This window comes from Diabrotica undecimpunctata, chromosome 7 (genome assembly GCF_040954645.1).
Source record: "Diabrotica undecimpunctata isolate CICGRU chromosome 7, icDiaUnde3, whole genome shotgun sequence".
Classification (NCBI taxonomy): domain Eukaryota; kingdom Metazoa; phylum Arthropoda; class Insecta; order Coleoptera; family Chrysomelidae; genus Diabrotica; species Diabrotica undecimpunctata.
Genome location: NC_092809.1, coordinates 88,780,727 through 88,801,125, shown reverse-complemented (window position 1 = coordinate 88,801,125; position 20,399 = coordinate 88,780,727). Strand labels below are relative to the sequence as shown.

General features: G+C 34.4%; 1 protein-coding gene across 2 annotated transcripts in view; it reads left to right on the top strand.

Moving 5' to 3' along the window:
• The window catches only part of LOC140445559 (uncharacterized), a 437,094-nt gene that overhangs the window by 394,420 nt on the left and 22,275 nt on the right, over nt 1–20,399 (top strand). Inside the window, exon 6 of one of the 2 annotated variants that reach the window (XM_072537680.1) lies at nt 11,775–11,836. The exons of the other annotated variant lie outside the window; for it this stretch is intronic. Coding sequence (XP_072393781.1) covers nt 11,775–11,780 — 6 coding nt within the window. The 3' untranslated portion in view covers nt 11,781–11,836. Of the gene's footprint in view, nt 1–11,774; nt 11,837–20,399 lie in introns of those variants that run through there. 2 annotated transcript variants of the gene reach the window in all.

The following is a 20,399-nucleotide window of genomic DNA, read 5'->3' as shown; positions in this document are numbered from 1 at the left end:
ATAAATAGAAGAGTAGAATGGAACGATCATATAAGCCGAATGACAACAAATAGAGTAGTAAAGACGGCAAGAGACGGTTAACCCGTAGGAAGACGATCAGTAGGAAGATCACGAAAACGATGGAACGGCAACTTACTGGAGACACATTGAAAAATGACAGTCATGTCTATATAAAAAGAAGAAGAAGAAGACACAGGATAAACATTAAAATTGCTGCAAGAAAGATAAAATAAATCAGTCATATTAATGTAGAATAGCAGAGGACAGAGTGTTTAGAGAAAATAATGAATCAGTCATATTAATGTAGAATAGTAGAGGACAGAGTATTTGTCATAGCTTTGGACAAGTGCCCAATTAAAAAAAGAGCACAGGTCGTTCAAAAAAGATGGAACTCTAAAAAGAAAATAGAATAGATTTAAAAAAATAAAAGCATAAACATGTCTTTTCCTACTTTTTTAATATTGAAAATACGTAAATAGAACATTGAATTAAAATGTAATCTTTGATAATCTGTGATAAACCCATCACCTGAACAGTGGCGCCGATATATGTAGTTGAAATTGTTTACACTTATTTTAACTGTTTATTTTGTTATTATCTAGATATGAGTTGCGACCGATATCACAAACTTATTTAATTTTCATAAAGAGGCTCTTTAATACCTAAAATTATTACTATACAAATCTGATTCGAAATATCGTCAAAAAGTAATACACGGCATGTAAAATTTAAATTTTTAATAAAAAGTAAAAGATTAGGCATTACTTATGGGATTCAACGAACGAGCGTTAAGGAAGATTGAAGTACTAATAAGATCACCGCAATCGGACATACCCCGGGTAATGATGAATTAATTAATCGGCTAATTCTTCAGTCACCCCTTTAATATGATTTTGTCAAATTGGTCCTTTTTAGGACCAACTATTCTAATAACATATGTCTATAACTGTTAAGGGTATATCTAGAGATCAAGAAACTTTACTTTACTTAAACTTATCAGACATATGAGCTAAACACGAATGTAACTTACTTCTAGTACAGGAAACACATATAGGGCCTAACCTAGGGTATTTGGTATATAGCTGATCGCTGAAAATCACATCATATATATAGACATGCTATTTCTGTCGGAAAAGAAGCAAAGAATAACTTAAAGTAAGAAAAGACAAAACTAGTCAGCCGAGAGAACCTTTTAACGATGTTGAGCTTGGATCCACCATCTACATATTTAATGAAAAATAATACAACTACCGACATTGAGGATTTGAGCATAAAGCTTATTACGAAACCTGGACCAAAAACACTCTATAATGGCTTATCCGGATAATGAACAACTGTATTCAAATTATGGAGATACCCAAAATTTAGAGACAAGTCAAAGTTGTTACCTTGCTTAAACCTGGCAAAAAAAAGACCGGGTACGAAAAATATCCGGTATCAGGGGTGGTATTTTTCAATCTAAATGCCGCTTACGACACCTTAATTTACAGAATATTTCTCCAAAAACTATATGATATCCCCTTAGATAACAAGCTCACTTACATTGTCTGCGTATGCCAACATAAGAGAATATTTTTTGTATCACTCACTGGTAAGAATAGCAGATAAAGAACGGGGTAGCATAAAGGCACCTACACTGTATAACATTTACACAAACAAACGATCCATACCGGTAGATACTAGGACTTCTATTATATAGACGAGACACCTAATATTGCACAATAAAAATAAACTATGAATCAATTTTCAGCCAAAACCCCTGAAAAACTCGTGAGGGTTCCTTCAATTTCCTCAACATAAACGTTTTCACAAAACTGTACATCCAATCTTGTCATAAAATCATTGAACTGTAGACTTCCTATAAATTCCTTGAAAATAGTTTGTATCACACCGGGTCAGTCACAGATTATTGTTTAAAACTAAAAGGTAAATTGAGGACCAGAAATAATATTCTTCGCAAGCTTGTCAGCTAAAAGTGAGGCGCACGTCCTTCCGCCCTTAAAACATAGACGCTTGTACTATATCGTCGGCTTACAAGCAAAATACACTAAGTCAGTTTTTGTCATTTTTGACTTAATTACATATTGATATTGCAATTTGTTTACTTTATGTACTAGCAAAATCCATTAAGTATTTTCTCATCCTTGACAACACAAAACAATAAAATTTTACATTCACTAAGTCTTTAACAACAAATTTTTGTTCAGGCAAAATCCATTAAGTGACTTAGTGTATTTTGCTGAAGGCAATTATTTGACATAGTGGATTTTACTGGTTAAATTTGGTTTTAAAACTCCCGTTAAAAACGATTTAGTATTTAGTATAAAATTTTTATACAAGTTTCAGCTTGCAAAATATTTCTTCCTCGCTTTATGTGTGGTTATTGATGAGTCAGTTGTGTCCCAGAACTTGAAACGAAAAGTTCCTTATGAAACATATTGACAAAATATTTGCCAACGTTAAAAAATTGGAGAACGGTGAGTCACATAGTTTATTATTGTTAGTTTAGATTTGATTACAAAAGTTTATTCTAATGTTAGTAAAATAAATTATTTCATTTTAGAAATACTTCAAATATTACCATCAAATAATGATAATGGAAATGAAAATCAAAAAACTTTTGCAACTTTAACACCTTTGGATCCTGGATCACTTGTCAACACTACAAAAGGTAAACTATTTTTTTTTTAATTTCTCTTAAAACATTTTATTACGTTCATAGTTCATCCTTCAATATACATTCTTACGATTACTCTAAAACAACACTCACTCATTTTGTTTTATAATTAAATTTATTTTTCCTACTACTTATTATGATGTCATAGCTTCAGTTGCAAGTTGCAAAATTTTATTTTAATTATTTTAATACTTTCACCTTTCATTCAGTAATAAAGAGTTATTAAAAATAGTTAAGGACGACACTTTTTTAAAAAGTTTTTAATAAAATTTTATGCCATTATACAAATTGAAGTTTTTTCTGAAGAAGTAGCGAATGTGTACGACTCCGATGATTCCATGAAAGATAGAGACTGGATACCGCCTGTTTCGTCAGACAATGAAAGTGATTGTTCGGAAAGGGAGGTGAGTCTAAAGAAAGAACAAAATTTGATAGTAGATGAAAACGTTGCAGGTCAAAAAAGAGAAAACCCAATAACAGAAGAGAAACGAGTAAGGTGGAACCAAGCGAAACCAGCGCTTTGGAAAAGAAGCATAGAAAGAAAAAAGAAGATTGAAGGTTTACCTTATAAAAGCAGAACAGGAAAAACGCAGGCACCAAAGCTACCTAAACCTGTTGATTGCTCTCGTTGCAGGTATAAATGCAGTAACAATTTTTCACCGGAGGATCGTACTGAATTATGTCGTACTTACTGGAATTTAGAATTTAACAGGCAAAGAGATTTTATATTAATGAACGTTTTGTCTAAAGAAGTGAAAACACGTAGACCTAGAAAGGGCAATGACGGCAAACAAAGAAATAATGCTAAAAACTACTTTTTAAGTAACAATCATAAGATACAAGTATGCCAAAAGTTTTTCTGTGCAACACTCTGTATTTCAAATTTACCAATCATCAATGCATTTCAATATAAAAGTCAGAGTGGGGAATATGGAGGTGAAGACAATCGAGGTAAACATATTCCGTGCAACAAAACATCGGATGAAATTAGATTAAGAGTGAAAAATCATATTGAGAGTTTCCCAGTGATGGAAAGTCACTATACAAGGAAGTCAACAAAAAGACTCTACCTAGATAAAAATCTGAATATAAAAAAGATGCATGGTCTCTTTTTAGAAGATTGCCAAAGAAATAATATGCCAAAAGTAAGCAGCATTACTTACAGACGAATCTTCTGTAAGGAATATAATTTTTCCTTTTTCAAACCAAAGAAGGATCAATGCATGACTTGCAGCGAATATGAAAAGGCCGCTCCAGAGGAGAGGACAAAGCTGGAACAAAAGTATCAGATGCATTTAGAAAGAAAGGATGCAGCTATAAAAGAAGAAGAAGCCGACAAACAGAGAGCTACTGATGAAAATGGTTTCATATCCATTTCCTGTGACATGCAAAGTGTGTTACATATTCCAACATCTGAAATTAGTTTGCTTTATTATTTACGGAAACTAAACTTATACAATTTTACAATTTATGAATCTGCTCCACCCAATGGCGCATTTTGTTATTTTTGGACAGAAGTAAATGGAAAAAGGGGTAGCTGTGAAATTGGCACCTGTTTGTCACTTTATATACAATCATTAACAGAGAATAGAAAAAATGTGATGCATTTAACTATCTTCTCTGATACGTGTGGTGGCCAAAATCGTAACATTCAAGTAGCCGCTGTATTGCTTCATACTGTCCAATGCCATCCAACCCTTGATGTCATTGAACAGAAGTTTATGGAGAGTGGGCATTCCTACATGGAAGTGGATTCTATGCACAGTTCCATCGAAACCGCCAAGCACAAAATAGATATTTTTAGTGTACATGAATACGAGAATATCTTTAGAATGGCAAGAAAAAACAGAAAAGGTGATAAATCTGCTTACAAAACAAGAGAAATTGAACATAACGAATTTTTGGATTTGAAGAAACTGGATCAGATGATGATAATAAATAAAAACAAAGACTTTGAAGGAAATACTGTTAATTGGCTAAACGTGAAATGTTTTAGGTATCAAAAACAGTTGCCCAATGTCATTCAATATAAATATAATTTTGCAGATGAGTATAAAAGTATACATGTTAATTTTAAACGAACCCTTAGCAAGAGAAATGTTAAAGAAGACGTTTCAAAAATTCTAACTATTCCTAAATTGTACACTAAGCAGTTGCCAATTTCTGAAGCAAAAAAAAGGGACTTGGTGAAACTTTGTAAAAAAAATATTGTACCTCCTGCTCTTCACTGTTGGTACGAGAGTTTACCAACTTCAACCTTAGTAAGGGACAATGCAGCCGAACCATCATCTCTTAGTGATTCAGAGGATGAAGAAATACTATAAATTAAAATATCAACATTTTAAATAATTTTATACTATCATATTTTACTTAATAAAAAATCGTTTTTTAATTTTTTTCACTAATTTTCTATGAGGTTATTTAAGTACTTTCTATAAGACCAAACTTTAAAGTACGAATAAGTCAACAATGCGATTATAAAAGTACAAGCAAAATACATTAATTTTTCAGTTTCAGGTAAAACACATTAAGTCATTGCGAGGTTAACAAAAACTAGTTTATTATAGTTCTTCCTTTATTAGATTTAATATTTTTTTTATAAAAGATTGTTCTTAAAACATGTGTGAAGATATACAGAGTGGAGATTTTATTAAAAAAACTAACGCGGATCCTTAAATTATGAATAAGAAGATGAGTCAAATTTAAAAATGCAATAACTCAAAAGCCACTTTTTTGACTTAGTGCATTTTGCTTGTAACCCGACGATATGCTTCTGCTGCCGAATATACCTTGTTAGACAAATTAACCATTCTTTCTTTTTGTGCACACTACTACCCATTTTAATACAAAATTTTATTAATCAGATGCTTACATAAAATGTACAAAGACATACTCACGTAAACAAAATATATTACGAAATTTCTGTAATTAAAAAAAACATCAAGTTCGGCATTGAACTAATAAAATTATATTAAATAAAAAAACAACATCTTTAAAAATACAGAAAAAATAAAATTTTCTATGCAAGCGAACATTCCATTAAATAATAAGCTCAAAATCCTTTTGTATCTACATACCTGTTTTTTAAAGAACCAGTTACATTTTAGTTCTTAGTTATACCAGGTAATATGATATCCTCTGTTACACAGTGTAATGCGTATGACATTCCACTGTCTACAAACAGTAGATAAAAATAAGGAGCCCATATAAACCGTTCCGGGTATATGTTGAAAATATACGGTATAATCGCACAGTTGCCAAACTCTCAGAGCTTACTTAAACCGATAAACGTATGGTTCAAATATACATTGAAGAAGATCTGTACGACCCCTATATTTATATATATATATATATATATATATATATATATATATATATATATATATATATAGATCTAGCGGTTAATGAGGGCTCCGTACAAAAACGGTATTATACTAACTCCAGGCGAATATACACCGTGTATATTATTATCTGGGTAGCGCTTTATGTGGACTCCGACCAACACGTCGGATTAAGTGGACTCCGTAATAGGTTAAAACACTTTTGGGATCCGTATACATTTCTTTGCGTACACAACTAAACCCCTCCGATGTTGCCAATAATTTGATTAGTCGTAGATTTTTAAATTTTACAGCAGGTACATTTTGGAACTTCAAATTTATTTAAATATCAATCAATTTAGTCATCAAGAAATTTCACAAATACTTACTTGGTTAATGTAGTTAAATATTTTATGGTGGTAATTTATATTACTTGCTTTAATTATAGATAAACTGAAATTAGTGTCTATTATAAACTTTGAAAAGGAAAGTGTCCATTTTTATGTACTAGTATTTTTTTAATGCATTGGCACTGAAACATTTATTATATTATAAATGTACGTTCCGATGTTTCGATTGCTACAGTGTATGACTTACAATATTTGTTTCATCAAGCAGTAAAATTTAAATTATAATAATTTATAAATCAATCTTAAAATTATAATTTTTTACTGTCTAATTTAAATATTTCGATTTTTTAATGTAGGGAATTCAATATACTACTATACTTTAGATACACATAAACACATGGATATACTTATGGTAGATACTAACAATCAGTAGTGAGTCATTACCCAGATATAATATTTCGGTGTCTTGGTAACTTAATTTTAGCCAACATATCTATTACAATTACATATAATATGTTCGGCCTTATCGTTTTAAATACTTTGTCGCTTGTGCAAGCTATTATTATTTTCAATGTTAAATCATTGTTTTTTGTATCTTGCGTTGTCAGGCATATAATTTTTAATTTAGAAGTACATGTATGTATAATATTCTTTTTTCTGTCACTTGGTTTAAATATAGTACACTTACATTCTTCTTGCTTATTTATTTTTATTCGTAATACTTATCAAGTATGTAATAACGTACCCGTTGTTGTAAAAATCAACAACGGGTACGAAAGATATCACCAGGTAATATGATATCCTCTGTTACACAGTGTAATGCGTATGACATTCCACTGTCTACAAACAGTAGATAAAAATAAGGAGCCCATATAAACCGTTCCGGGTATATGTTGAAAATATACGGTATAATCGCACAGTTGCCAAACTCTCAGAGCTTACTTAAACCGATAAACGTATGGTTCAAATATACAATGAAGAAGATCTGAACGACCCCTATAATATATACACGTGAACTAAGCGATATACATTTATGATACAGGGGTATTTACGGGCTCCAAAAAATTTTTATAAATTATTAAACTCTACATGTTGATGAATCGACTGAACCAATATTACGGAATTGTCAAGTGAGCTCCGTATATCGGTATCCACTTGACCACGGAGCTCAATTGAACCTGAATTTTAACATGGGCGGAGTTCACTTTATGCCGTAGATATATATATATATATATATATATATATATATATATATATATATATATATATATATGTTTATATATATATATATATATATATATATATATGTATGTATGTGCTTTTTAATTAGTGGTCTAAGCTTTCGTCAATGATTATTGACATCATCAGAGTAAACTATAAACAACAAGAGAACAAAGTAGTTTGTTTGTAGTTTACTCTGATAATGCCAGTAATCATTGACGACAGCTTAGACTATTAATTAAAAAGCACATCTAACGAAGCACCCGAGTTTTATTTTGCTTCCTCTGGGATAAAAGGGTATCTCCCAATATTATCTCCAATGACGTCATCATCAATGGCAATGAAATCAGCAAACTCGTCATCATTGTTCAGGTGGGTTAGTTCTTGACCTTGCTGTTTTAACCTCAACCACTCTGCTACAGGATATTCATCTTCTTCCTTTTCTACCTCAGTCTGTGTCCACCCCGCATGACCGAAACATTTTCTGATGGTTTTTTTATCTAAGAGTGTCCATGCTTTGTGGATGAAATTTATGACATCTAATAAAGTACCAGTTGATTCACCACGGTTTTCCACATTATTTAGAATCCGCTTACCTTAAAGTTTTCTGTAGTGTACTTTAAGGGACCTTATGATGCCCTGATCCATCGGTTGCAGAACAGATGTGTAATTTGGGGGTAAAAAGAAGGAATGTTTTTTAATTCGTTAACTTTCGGATGGTCTGTACAATTGTCAACAATTAAAACAATCTTTCGATGTCCTAACTCTCTGTCCTATTTCAAAAGTTCTCCACTAAAAATCTCTGCTGTCATCCACGATTTTTGATTAAATTTATATGTGACAGGAAGCTGATTCACACCTCTGAAACATCGTGGTTTTTAAGATTTCCCATTGACGACTGCCTTTATTCGGAATCAGACATGTTGGCACACGCGAGTACAATTACCCTTTCTTTTGATAACTTGCCACCTATGCAACGTTCATTTTTGAATTTGAGGGTCTTATCTGCAGTAAATTAAAAAAATGTCCCAACTCGTCGACATTAAAAGCATTATCGTCACTATAAGTTTGTCTTATTGTAGGCCATGACTTCAACCAGTTGTCGGTGACTTCTTTGAAAAGACTCTTCGCTTCACCGCAAATTTTTCCACACCTAATTTCGTGCCTGGCCTTAAACCGGCTCATACACCCACTCGATGCTTTAAAATTCTCATCTCCACCTAGCACCTGCGAAAACTGTGTTGCTTTTTCTTGAAGCAGTGGTCCACTTATTGGAACATTCGCTGCCCTGTTACGGTAAGCCATTTGGCCATTGCAGTATCGAGTTCTTTATTAGTTGTGGCACGTAGTTTTTTCGATTTACCCGAAAAAGACCAGCCTGCTTAGAAAATCTTGTGTTTATTTTTGAGCATGGTAGATAGAGTGGACCTTGAAATTCTTCTTTTACGACAAACTTCAGCCTAAAGTTAAAATCAAATTTAAATAATAATATACTGTTGAAAGTGCATCATATGATCTTTTTGGTTCTCTGTAAATTAATGTTTTTACATATTTTTATATACATGTACCATTACCACATGTATTTTGCTGTGCAAAGTTGAGTTAATTTGTAAACTGTATTCAGTTCAATTAATTGTCTATACAACCTAATATTTAATGTCCATTATCATAAGCTTCTTTACACATTTTATATCTTTGACTGCTACATATCTTGTTAAGGTAACCCACTTATAATAACTTTTCCATGGATGTTTGGTTTTTCATATTATTCTTTTTAGATGAACTGATGATGCTTCTTGATTAAGAAGCGAAACGTCTTCAATAAATAGATGAAGTAGCCACCTTATTTGTCGTTTATTTCTCCATTTTGACCGAAAAACCCACCACTCTTCGAGTGTTCCTTAGTTTATATATATATATATATATATATATATATATATATATATATATATATATATATATATATATATATATATATATATATATATATATATATATATACAGGGCAGTCCTTAAGTAATTTTACAAAAAACATCAGTAGCTTCTATCCCTTAAAATATTACGATTTAAGCCAACTCGCTTTAATTAAATAATGATATTAAGAGAGATACAGGATTGTTCAATCACAAATTAAACCCTTAATTTGTAATCTCACATTGTTCTTAATTTTCTAATTTTCCTTTATATAAGTGTAATAGAATCTATATCATACTTTAATTACGAGGATATTTACCTTCCTGCAGAATTCGGTAACTTGCTTAATTATTGCAAAATTTCCTAGGCCGGAAAATAATTGTACAAAGTACAAATTTGCAAATTACACGATACAATACAATGGACTTTGTGATAAATTGGCGCCTTATTTGTGAGATTGTAAATTGGAGTTGAACGCTTTTTAGCACGAAGAATAATATTCACATCATACAGAAATAATTGTTTGAAGTTCCGTCTAATGTACTTCTTAGATATCAATAAAACATTTACTCCACGATTTAGAAATTATTTCACATCGTCGAACGAGAAGTTGGACATAAGCCGAATTATATTTATCCATCGATTTTATCCGGGGTATTGAGTTGAAATTAAAATTTTTTTTTTCTACAACTTTTATGTTTGTGAATATTTATGCATAAAAATTTGTAACTGCGGGTTTTTGACTATGAGGAATTATAATTTGATGCAGCTGATAGAGGGCACCACATATGCCACTATGTGGCATACATTTGCACTTAACTTTTTTGATCTTCAAGTTAGCGCTATTTGGGTCAAACAATATTAAAGATACACTACTTCAACAGAAAAAAGTTAACTATTAATAATTTTAAAATTCAACAGTTTTCGAGATAATCGCTGCATCGCGAAAGTCAGCTGCATAACTCTGATTTAACGCAATTACTACTGTAACGAAGGAAAAATAGACAAAAACATCAATACTTCTGAATTTTGGTATGAAATACCTTTAACTACATAAGTTAATAGTTTCCGATATATTAAAGGAAAAATAATAATCGCTAATATTTTTGTACATACAACAGTAGGATCATTAATAAAGTGTTATAGGATTTAACATAAAACAATTTACGTTTTATTTTAAATTAAAGTTAAAATAAAATACATTTCATTTACAAACCAAATTAAGAAATAGATAAACTAAATAACATTCAAATTGTTGTCAAAGTAAGTTTTCGTTACGTCTACCACTTTTTTCATGCATTTATCAATACATTCCATAAAATATCGTCTCATATTAAATAGCGTCGATGGTTCAAAAGAAACTGCTGCTGAATTTATTTCTTCCCAAAGTTGGTTGGGAGTGTTTATGGGATTCTTTTAGACACGCTAATTCATTTTATTCTATACACCAAAATCGAGCGGATTAAATTCTGGGTTACATGGTAGCCAAGGAAAATGACTACCACGACCAATCCAGCGTTCAGAAAAGTTGATATTTAAGTAGGTTATCACTGCACTTATATACACCATCTTCCATGAACCACATATTTTCCATAAGTTTGTAACGATTTAATTTGCCTACCACATTGAATGTCACTTGTAACAATATATAATTGCTTATAGGGGGTTGAAAGTGGGGACTGAGGCAATTACTGGGCTGGAGATAGGGTAAGAAAATAAATTGAAACGTTTGCCAACGGCTACTCTTGTTTTGGTTGGAGAGCTGGGGTCGTGAATAAGTTTTCTTTATTTAGGTAACTATACCAAAAAAGAAATAAACAAAAAATACTTACAGAGATTTCCTGGGCAACAAACACAAGAAGATTTCTAAACTATTTAAATTGGACTCTGTTTGAAAAAATCCTCCTTCTGGAGAGAAAGAAAGACTTTCCTTTCCTAAAAAATTTTTAAGGATTAAAATGTTTTCAAAGAAAATAATTTTAAACTTTTGGTTTAAAGAGAAGCATTACGTATTTATTATTATTTGACATAAACAGTTATTACAAATAAAATTATCCGAATTTATCAACAAACCTTACATTTGCGCTATTTGTATCAATTATTATAAATCGAAACATCCTAATTTTGATCAACATTACTTACATTGAGTTTAACCTGTAGCGATAAGCTAATTACGAATAATTATAACTTTTCTGTTCAAAAATTAAATAACAAATCTCATAATAAAATTTACATTTTCACAGTTGGAAATACTTATACAAAAATATATTAATTTCTTCTTTAACCTTGCAGACGTAGCATTTTTGATGTATGGGAAACGAAATATTATATTGTAAGCAATGACATCACAAGAGACCAGGCCGATAATATTTGAGTTTATTGTCAGGCTTTTAAAACAAAGAATGTGTGTTTAGTTTAGTAATCAATCAGTCACCATTGGCATCGGTCAGCGATACATACAAAAATACCTTCCCTTCGAGAATTAATTACGTTTTACGAAAATAAATATTATTAACAGTTTTTTCTACGTTTTATTCGATTTTATTATTATTTTTTTTTTCATGGAAAATAAGTTCATCACACACGCATCCACACAACCACGGAACAAAACTTAAAAAAAAAACAGAACTAAAATTTTGGTTATGTACCAAATGAGATGTCGAAATGAAATATGAAACTTTTTTGAATTATTAATTAAAGTAAACTTTAATTTAAAAGAAGACTTTAAAAACTTTATAAAGTTAACTTGATTTTAAAGAAGACAAATATGACAATTAGCTAATCCATAAAACTAATAATTTTATTTACTTATTGATATTTTTTTAATTTGTCATGAAAGCAAATCTTAATTGATTTTACTTGGAAAAATTTTAACAAAACCTTGCTTCACTGGCTGTCTATTTCCTTTTAAATCATTAAGGTTTATTACCATGGACTTGGATACAAATTAAACACACTGTCCTAAACAACCTGCAAATGGTCTGGATGGACCCATGAACATACAAAATGGATTAATCTTGTAGAGGTCAAACATTGAATTGGGCTTCAGATTACCCTGGATGATAACAAAATGTATTCTTCAAAACTTGGCTTCTTAATTCTTACTTAAAACCTTGTGGACTTCTTAAAACTTTGGAAACGCTGTTTTTCAAAACTCTCCTCATGTACTACTGAATTCAAAAGAACGGTGATTAACTAACTCACTGAACAAAGACTGCCAAATAGCATTTTGAGTTTAAATTTACCTCTTAACTCATCAAATTAAGCAAAAAAAATGTCGGGTTTGAAAAGTATATAATCAAGATCTTATCTGTCCCGAACCCAAATCTGCCTCTCCCACTGCTACTACACTTTACACTATTTTTCAATGACAAATACAAATAACAAATAACGAATTTGAAGAAAATTCGGACTAAACAATGAAACTGACTACTTTTGGCAGCGGCTCGAGGAGTGATCTCATCTTTCCAAATCGGTATTAACATAAACGGAAAAATTCTTGTTTATTTGATGCGCAAATCTTCAGGCGGCATCAAAATCAAACACATAGCAATTTGTGTCATTATAAAAAAACTAAAGTTGTTTATATTATCAATCTCAGCGACGCAAAAAGACCGAGAATATTTTTCGTTTTTTCAATATATACGAGGTAAATCGAAATGCTACAATACCCCCACGTAAGAGCGAAAACTGGACAAATAGGAACAGTTTTCGTTTAGGGCAAACAGAATTTAGGTTGGAACAACAGTAGCATTTTCTAGCTATTGTAACAGCACAAGTATCAAGGGGTAGCATAAAATACGTTAAAGTCTATTGCGACTCCAGTAAATCAAACAAAAAAACTAACAACAACTATAACCAAAAACTATTTGTTCTAACTGATATGTTATTAACATATTTACATTCAAAATAAAACTAGATGCTCGACTTGATGAATCAGCACCAGGTACAATTCGTTGACTCTTAGGCATAATGACCATCTCCGTGTGAAGGCGGGTCGGGCCGCTCAAGTAGAATACCTTCACGGCTTCTCCTGCTTGTCGTAAAAGGCGACTAAAAGAAACAGCTGTCCGCTGTCCACTACCTCGCTCAACGCTCAACTATCATACGACACCCACCTCTACCCATCATATACGTCCTGATACCCAAACCTATACCCGAGGAGAAACTCGGGTGTTTACGAGTGGAAAAACTAGTGGAAAAAACCACTGAGAAAAAATGAATATGCATAGAACAGGCACTATGCATCATTCTAATATATCGCCACGCTAACCTCAAGGTGTAACACCATCGTGCCAAAGGGGTACATTGCCCAAGAGGAAAAATGGGTCTCAAGCGATGCCCTAAGGAGGGGGCCAACCGAAGGGGATTATAGCCTTGGCGGAGTATGGACGCACTGCCCCGCTGGACCGAAGAATCGACCTAACTTGTGGGAAGAAAAACGGAAAAATATTTATTAAAAAAGAAGGTAAGTATAGGGGTAGGGAAGTCTATGGAGGATATAGGCGAAGAGAGGCTGGCGACATTAGCGGAAAAGGAAGAAAAGGACGGTCAGGAGGAAAAAAAAAATGAGGAGCCACAGGAGAAGAACGAAGGGGAAAACGAGGACATAGGTGAAACAGTGGAGGAGAATAGCAGTGGAAAAGAAACGGGGGAGAGTAATGACGAGAGTGAATAGACGACCAACATTAACAGAAAAAAAAGGAAATCGCACGGAGAAAAAGACATAGGAGCTGGTGGAAATAAGAATGAAAGTAAAATAAATTTAAAAAGAAGTGAAACAGAGAAAGGAATGTCAAAAATGAGGGGATGCATCGACAAGTTGGTGAACCTAACAAAGATGGTGGCAAATACGAAGAGCGAGATCAAACAGGAAGCCGTAAAGGTAAGGCAGATTTGGTGCGAAATGAAAAGAAACATTAGAGAGTTAATGTAATAGCGCTAAAGAGGATATTGAGTAAAGAGAAGGTATAAGAAGATGCGTAGCAACGTTTAACAACGGCTACTCAGGCTTTTTCTGGAGAGCTGGGCCGCAGATAAGTGAATGACAAGGGGGCTGGAATGAGGTATCTACAAAAATGAAACAAAAAGGGGTACTTACATAAATTTCCTGGACAAACACAATACAAGAAGGTTCTTAAGCTATTTAAAATAAGGACGTCGCTTAAAAGAATCTTTCTGCTGGATGAAAGAAAGGCTCTTCCTTCCTAAAAAAATATAAAAAAAGGGTAAGAAACTTTTTAAAAAAAATAATACTCTTTTTTAGGGGAAAAATTACACATTTATTGTTGTCTTACCACAAACAGTTACAAATATAATTAGTAATACAAAATAACAAAAAACCAACTTACTATATTACTATCGGTTTACAAACTCTAGAAGTTGGAGATACTAAAAGAACAATTGTTAATGGGCGATATTTTGTAGCAGAAATAAATTATTACAAATGAAAAATATCTTTTTAAATGGAACTATGCATATAGGTTAAGATTAAAAAACAAAACAAAACAAAAACTAAACTTTGAGAATAATTAATATGACAGCTTAGCCACACCCTAACATTAAAAATTACATATTTATTACAATTTCTTAACTTGTCATGAAAGCAATTATTGATGGAAAATATCTATTTTTACCTTAAAAGTTCAACAAAAGGCTACCTGAATTTCACTAAATGCTATTTTTTCTCCTTAAAAATTTCTGGGGTTAAAACTGGATTTAGATTTACTGCCACACAAACAACTGCGGAAATATTCTGTAATGGCGACCATGGTCAAACAAATTGATGGTGGAAGCTGCGCACTGAGACGCGATCTTTGGAACTCGGCTTCCTAAAAATTCAAACACAATGGAACCATGTGGGCATCTTCCAAATTTGTTGGAAACAAATCCCTCAGATGAGATACGGCTTGAAACAAAACAGTGACTACTCTTTTACATACAAGTATAATTTACTTTTTTTTAACAAATTTGCCAGTTCCTTCAAACTAAACACGCCGCGTCTGCTCTCTCTAAAATTTCTTCCAAATCCCTTTTTTAATTTACCGCACTGGATACTGCTTTCTTTAATTTCCATTTTTGTTTATTCCTTATCTTCTTGTAAAACTTTCTCCCATTTCCATTCCATCGGTTTCATTTTTTTTTTGAATATCTTTAATCTCCTTTTTCTGCGTTTCTAGTTTCTTATTGGTTTCTTTAATCCTCTGATTTACTTCTTCTTTCATTGTCTTTAAGTAGCTCTTTACATCATCTTCACACTAACTTTAACGAAAGCTACTGCCGAAAAACTGAGGGTAACACAAAGGCGAATGGAGAGATCAATGCTGGGTCTGACCTTGAAAGATCGCGTGAGAAATGAGGAGATACGCCGACGAACTGGCGTTGACGATATTATACTGCGAATCAATAAACAAAAGTGGAGGTGGGCTGGACATGTTGCTAGAATGGAAGACGGAAGATGGACGAAGAGATTATTGGAGTGGAGACCAAGAGCCGACAAGCGAAGTCGAGGCAGACCACCCACCCGATGGACCGACGACCTAAGGAGAATAGAAACAAACTGGATTGCAGCAGCTAGAGATAGAGAGAACTGGAGACGTTTGGAGGAGGCCTATATCCAACAATGGATGTGAAAACGGGGCTGGATGATGATGATTACATCATCTTCATACTTTTCCATTCTGTTTTCTACTTTCACGAAATTTTCTTCTTGTTGCTTCGTCATTGTTCTCGTTTTATCTTGTTGTCGTTCCATATTTTTTTTCTTCTATGTTTTCTTCTTGTTGTAATTTTACCAGTATTTTTATTTTCTAGTTTATTTTCGTTTTGCTGTGCTTTTATCATGTATTTACTTTCTTCTTGATTATCGTGCTGTTTTTTCATCATTGTTTTGGTTTCTTCTTGTTGTACTTGCATCATCATTATTGATTTTTCTAACATGTTTGTTTCTTGTTTCTCCTTAACTACATTCCACAAATACTTTTTTTTTCTCTGTTATCGTCTTTCCTTTCCTGCATTTTACTTTGTTTTCTTGTGACCGACATGTTTACATGTTTACTCTTTTACACCAGAAACCAAAGCAAACCTTTCAAATCGATAAAGTTTTCCCGAATTGTTATATTGAATACTTACAAAATATATTAAATCCCTTTAAATAATTTTTCAAATGTGTATAAAATTTACATATACCAATTGTTTTAAAATTCAGAGAAAATGAAAAATATCCAATTATAAAACATATATGCTTATACTTCTATTCTATTTTCCACTATTATGCCCGGTATTTCTTTAGAGTCCTCCACGTTTTGGAAACAGTTATTATGATATTGAAATTTTATCTAAATTTAAATACAGTTACTGATTTTATAACTTTCATTAATTTGACATAGCAAACAATTAATTCATTTAATTAGTATTCCATTCAAAATATATCTCAATGATCTTAATTACAGTAGCCAACTTCAAGGATTGTTCGACTCGAGCAGTCAAACAGTACGGACGTGCTCAAGAGAGAAGAGTGCTTAGGTGGGGGCGACTGACCTATTGTCAACGGAGCTTTTCAGCTCCCGGTGGGTAAGACACCGAGTGTGGCATAGGCACTTGTCCTACATATTAGCGAAAAGCGGATGCGAGGTTGTTACTAGTTAAACCGTCGAGGAGCTGTTTTTATAGGCTCCTCGCGGAGGCTATAATAGCTTCGCGTTTGCGAAGAATTCGGGATCACCTCAGTGTGTCGTCAGGGATGACACTGTAAGGCCTTGACATTTGACAAGGTCGGACAGAAACGGCCCCTGCTCCTGAGGTGTGAGAAACAGGAAGAGGATCCCTCACTGTGAATACAGGGAGTGAACTACCGCGAGGTACCTGGGACGGCACCCAGTAAGCCGTACTGACAGCGGTCAGTCGGTGGAAAAAAAACAGAGTCGTCTAAGTAGAATTTTCTTATATCTTATGAACTATTTGTTCACTGCCTTACGGCAATATGAGTGATATTCCCCCCCCCCAGAAAGTGTTATCACGCAGATGACAACACAAGAAGAAGAAGAGAATGATTTAGCCGAATCATCAAACCCCTCTGTTGACAGCTCGATCGAGCTATATGTTGTGAATTTATTAAAAGGTTCAATATTTATAACACTTACGGATTTAATTTATTTCTTTATTTATATTAACTTATCTGACAATAATTTATTATATCCGTACGTACAAATTCGCGAGCGCGGGTCTTGAGTATTAATTGTCTCTCCATATAAAAATGTTGTATTTATATACGAAATCCTGATATACTGGAATAGTCGAGAACATCAAGTTGGAGAATTCACCATAATTTGAATCTAGACTTCCACCGAAATTTCTACAATAAAACAGAATAATTAGTCATAAAAGTTAGGCCAGTATATTTATCGTAACATTGCCCCCCTCTTAAAAGATGGTTCCTCCTGGAACCTTGTCGGGACTGGAACCGGAACTGTATGCTGGTATCGGCAACTGGACCCTCTTTTACAACTTCCAGTTGTATAAAAATGACAAGGGACGGTTTTCTCTCCGCACCAGTAACTATGCGGATTGCAACAGACTAACACCTGGACTTCGGTGTCTTTAAAGATCTCCTCCACCATATTTCGGATAACCCTCCAATCTAATTGGCGGCACTCCAACTTTGGCATGGCTAACTTTTGCACGTCGGACTCTAGTACGTGCTCTCTCAATTGAAGTAAGGCTTCCCATACATCTCGGTAGGTAGGTTGGTCACGGGCAGTGTCTTTTGTTACCAGGTAGAAAAGGTAACGTGATGCATCTTGGAGTTTCAAGGTTTTACCGGGAGCTGGCACCTGGCATTGAAGTTCTGCAACTCGACCAAACTTCCTTCGAAAGACGGATGCCAACCCTGGTGCGTCTTTGATACTGGCCGGGATGGTAAGGGCCAGCGAGTAGTCATCGGGGAGCGCGAGTAGATCTTGCTTTTCTTCAGTGGTAACACCATGTCTTGCTTTACCGGTACCTCCATAGGCACCCATGAATTCCTCAAACGTGAGGTCAAACACATCTTGGACTTGGTTTACTTCCACTTCTTCATCTACGTCGTGGTCACCTTCGAAAGATGCCAACCGGTTATGGTGTACTATCATCGGCTTTCCCCTCGGAATCTTGCTTATTCGGTAGATGACATCGTTGATCTTCTCCATGATGAGGTATGGACCTTCCCAAAACTGCTGCAGTTTGGGAGAACAACCTATTCGCTTCTTGGGATTATACAGCCATACTTTGTCGTTCTTCTTAAAGCAACCCTTTTCGGCTTGTGTATCGTACCGTTTCTTCATTCGGTCGCTAGCGATCTGAAGGTGGGAACGGACCAACTCATGTACATCGTCCATTCTTCTTTGTAATTCGATCACATAATCTTCACCTGCTACATCTTCTCCAGGTCGACACCCAAATTCTAGATCACAAGGTAGTCGCATTTCGCGTCCGAATAGGACTTTGGCTGGTGTCTGGCCTGTTGATTCGTTAACAGCAGATCTGTAGGCCATTGTGAAGAACGGAAGGTATTGGTCCCAGTCTCGCTGATGATCGGACACCATCTTTGTCAAATACTTGCCAACTGTCCTATTCATTCGTTCTACCATACCATCCGATTGCGGATGATACGCGGTAGTTCTTGTTTTCTTCATGCCTAGTCTATCACATATTCCTTGGAATAGATCACTTTCGAAGTTCCTGCCTTGGTCACTATGGATCTCCAAAGGCACTCCAAATCGGCTGATATATTCTTGGATCAACTTATCTGCAACGGTGGCGGCCTTCTGGTCTGGAAGTGCATAAATCTCGACCCACTTAGTGAAGTAATCCATTACTACCAACATGTACTTGCCCCCATTTTCACTTTCTGGAAATGGCCCTGCAATGTCCAAAGCTATTCTTTCAAACGGGCTTCCAACATTATATTGTCTCATAGGAGCTCTCCTTTTCCGGTGAGGCCCGTTACTCGTAGCACAAATAGTACATTTCTTACACCAGTCTTTTACGTCGTCGGAACTGTTCATCCAATAAAACCGTTCCCGAATTCGCTGAAGGGTTTTCCTTACACCAAAATGCCCTCCCGATGGACTGTCGTGTAACTGACGAAGTACTTCGGCTATTCTGCTCTTTGGGATCACCAACTGTCTTCTTTTCTCTGAACCGTCATCATTTTCCAGGACTCGTTTGAGCAAGCCATCTTCGATGATAAATGAGTCCCACTGGGCCCAATACGTCTTAACTACTGAGCATAGGTTTGATATTTCCTGCCAAGGTGGTCGACGGTTTTCCTCTTTCCATTTTCGGATTTTCTGTATAACTGGATCTCTCTCTTGTTCTTCCCTTATCTTAGTAGGCGTCCAGTCGTCGTTGACAATCGTCGTTCTTAGCACTGCTGCTTCCTTGGATTCCGTTTTGTTGCAGTGGGAACACTCTGCGGGGCATGGCCTTCTGGAAAGAGAATCAGCATTTCTGTGGCTAACTCCGGCTCGGTGCTCAATCTTAAAATCGTATTCTTGGAGTCGTTCGATCCACCTGGCTATCTGACCCTCTGGATTCTTAAACTGCATCAACCACTTAAGGGCGGCATGGTCGGTTCGGATTAAAAACTTCCTTCCATAGAGGTATTGATAGAAGTGCTCTACTGATTTAACTACTGCTAGAAGTTCTCTTCTCGTGACGCAATAATTCCGCTCAGGTTTTGAAAGAACTTTACTAAAATATCCGAGGACTCGTTCCTGTCCTCCTTGAATCTGAGACAGCACTCCTCCAATTCCCACATTACTTGCATCCGTATCTAAGATGAACTCTCCTTCTGGCAGTGGATACCCCAAAATTGGTGCTGTTATTAAATGCTTTTTCAACGTTTCAAAGGCATTTTGGCAGTCTATATCCCAGCGG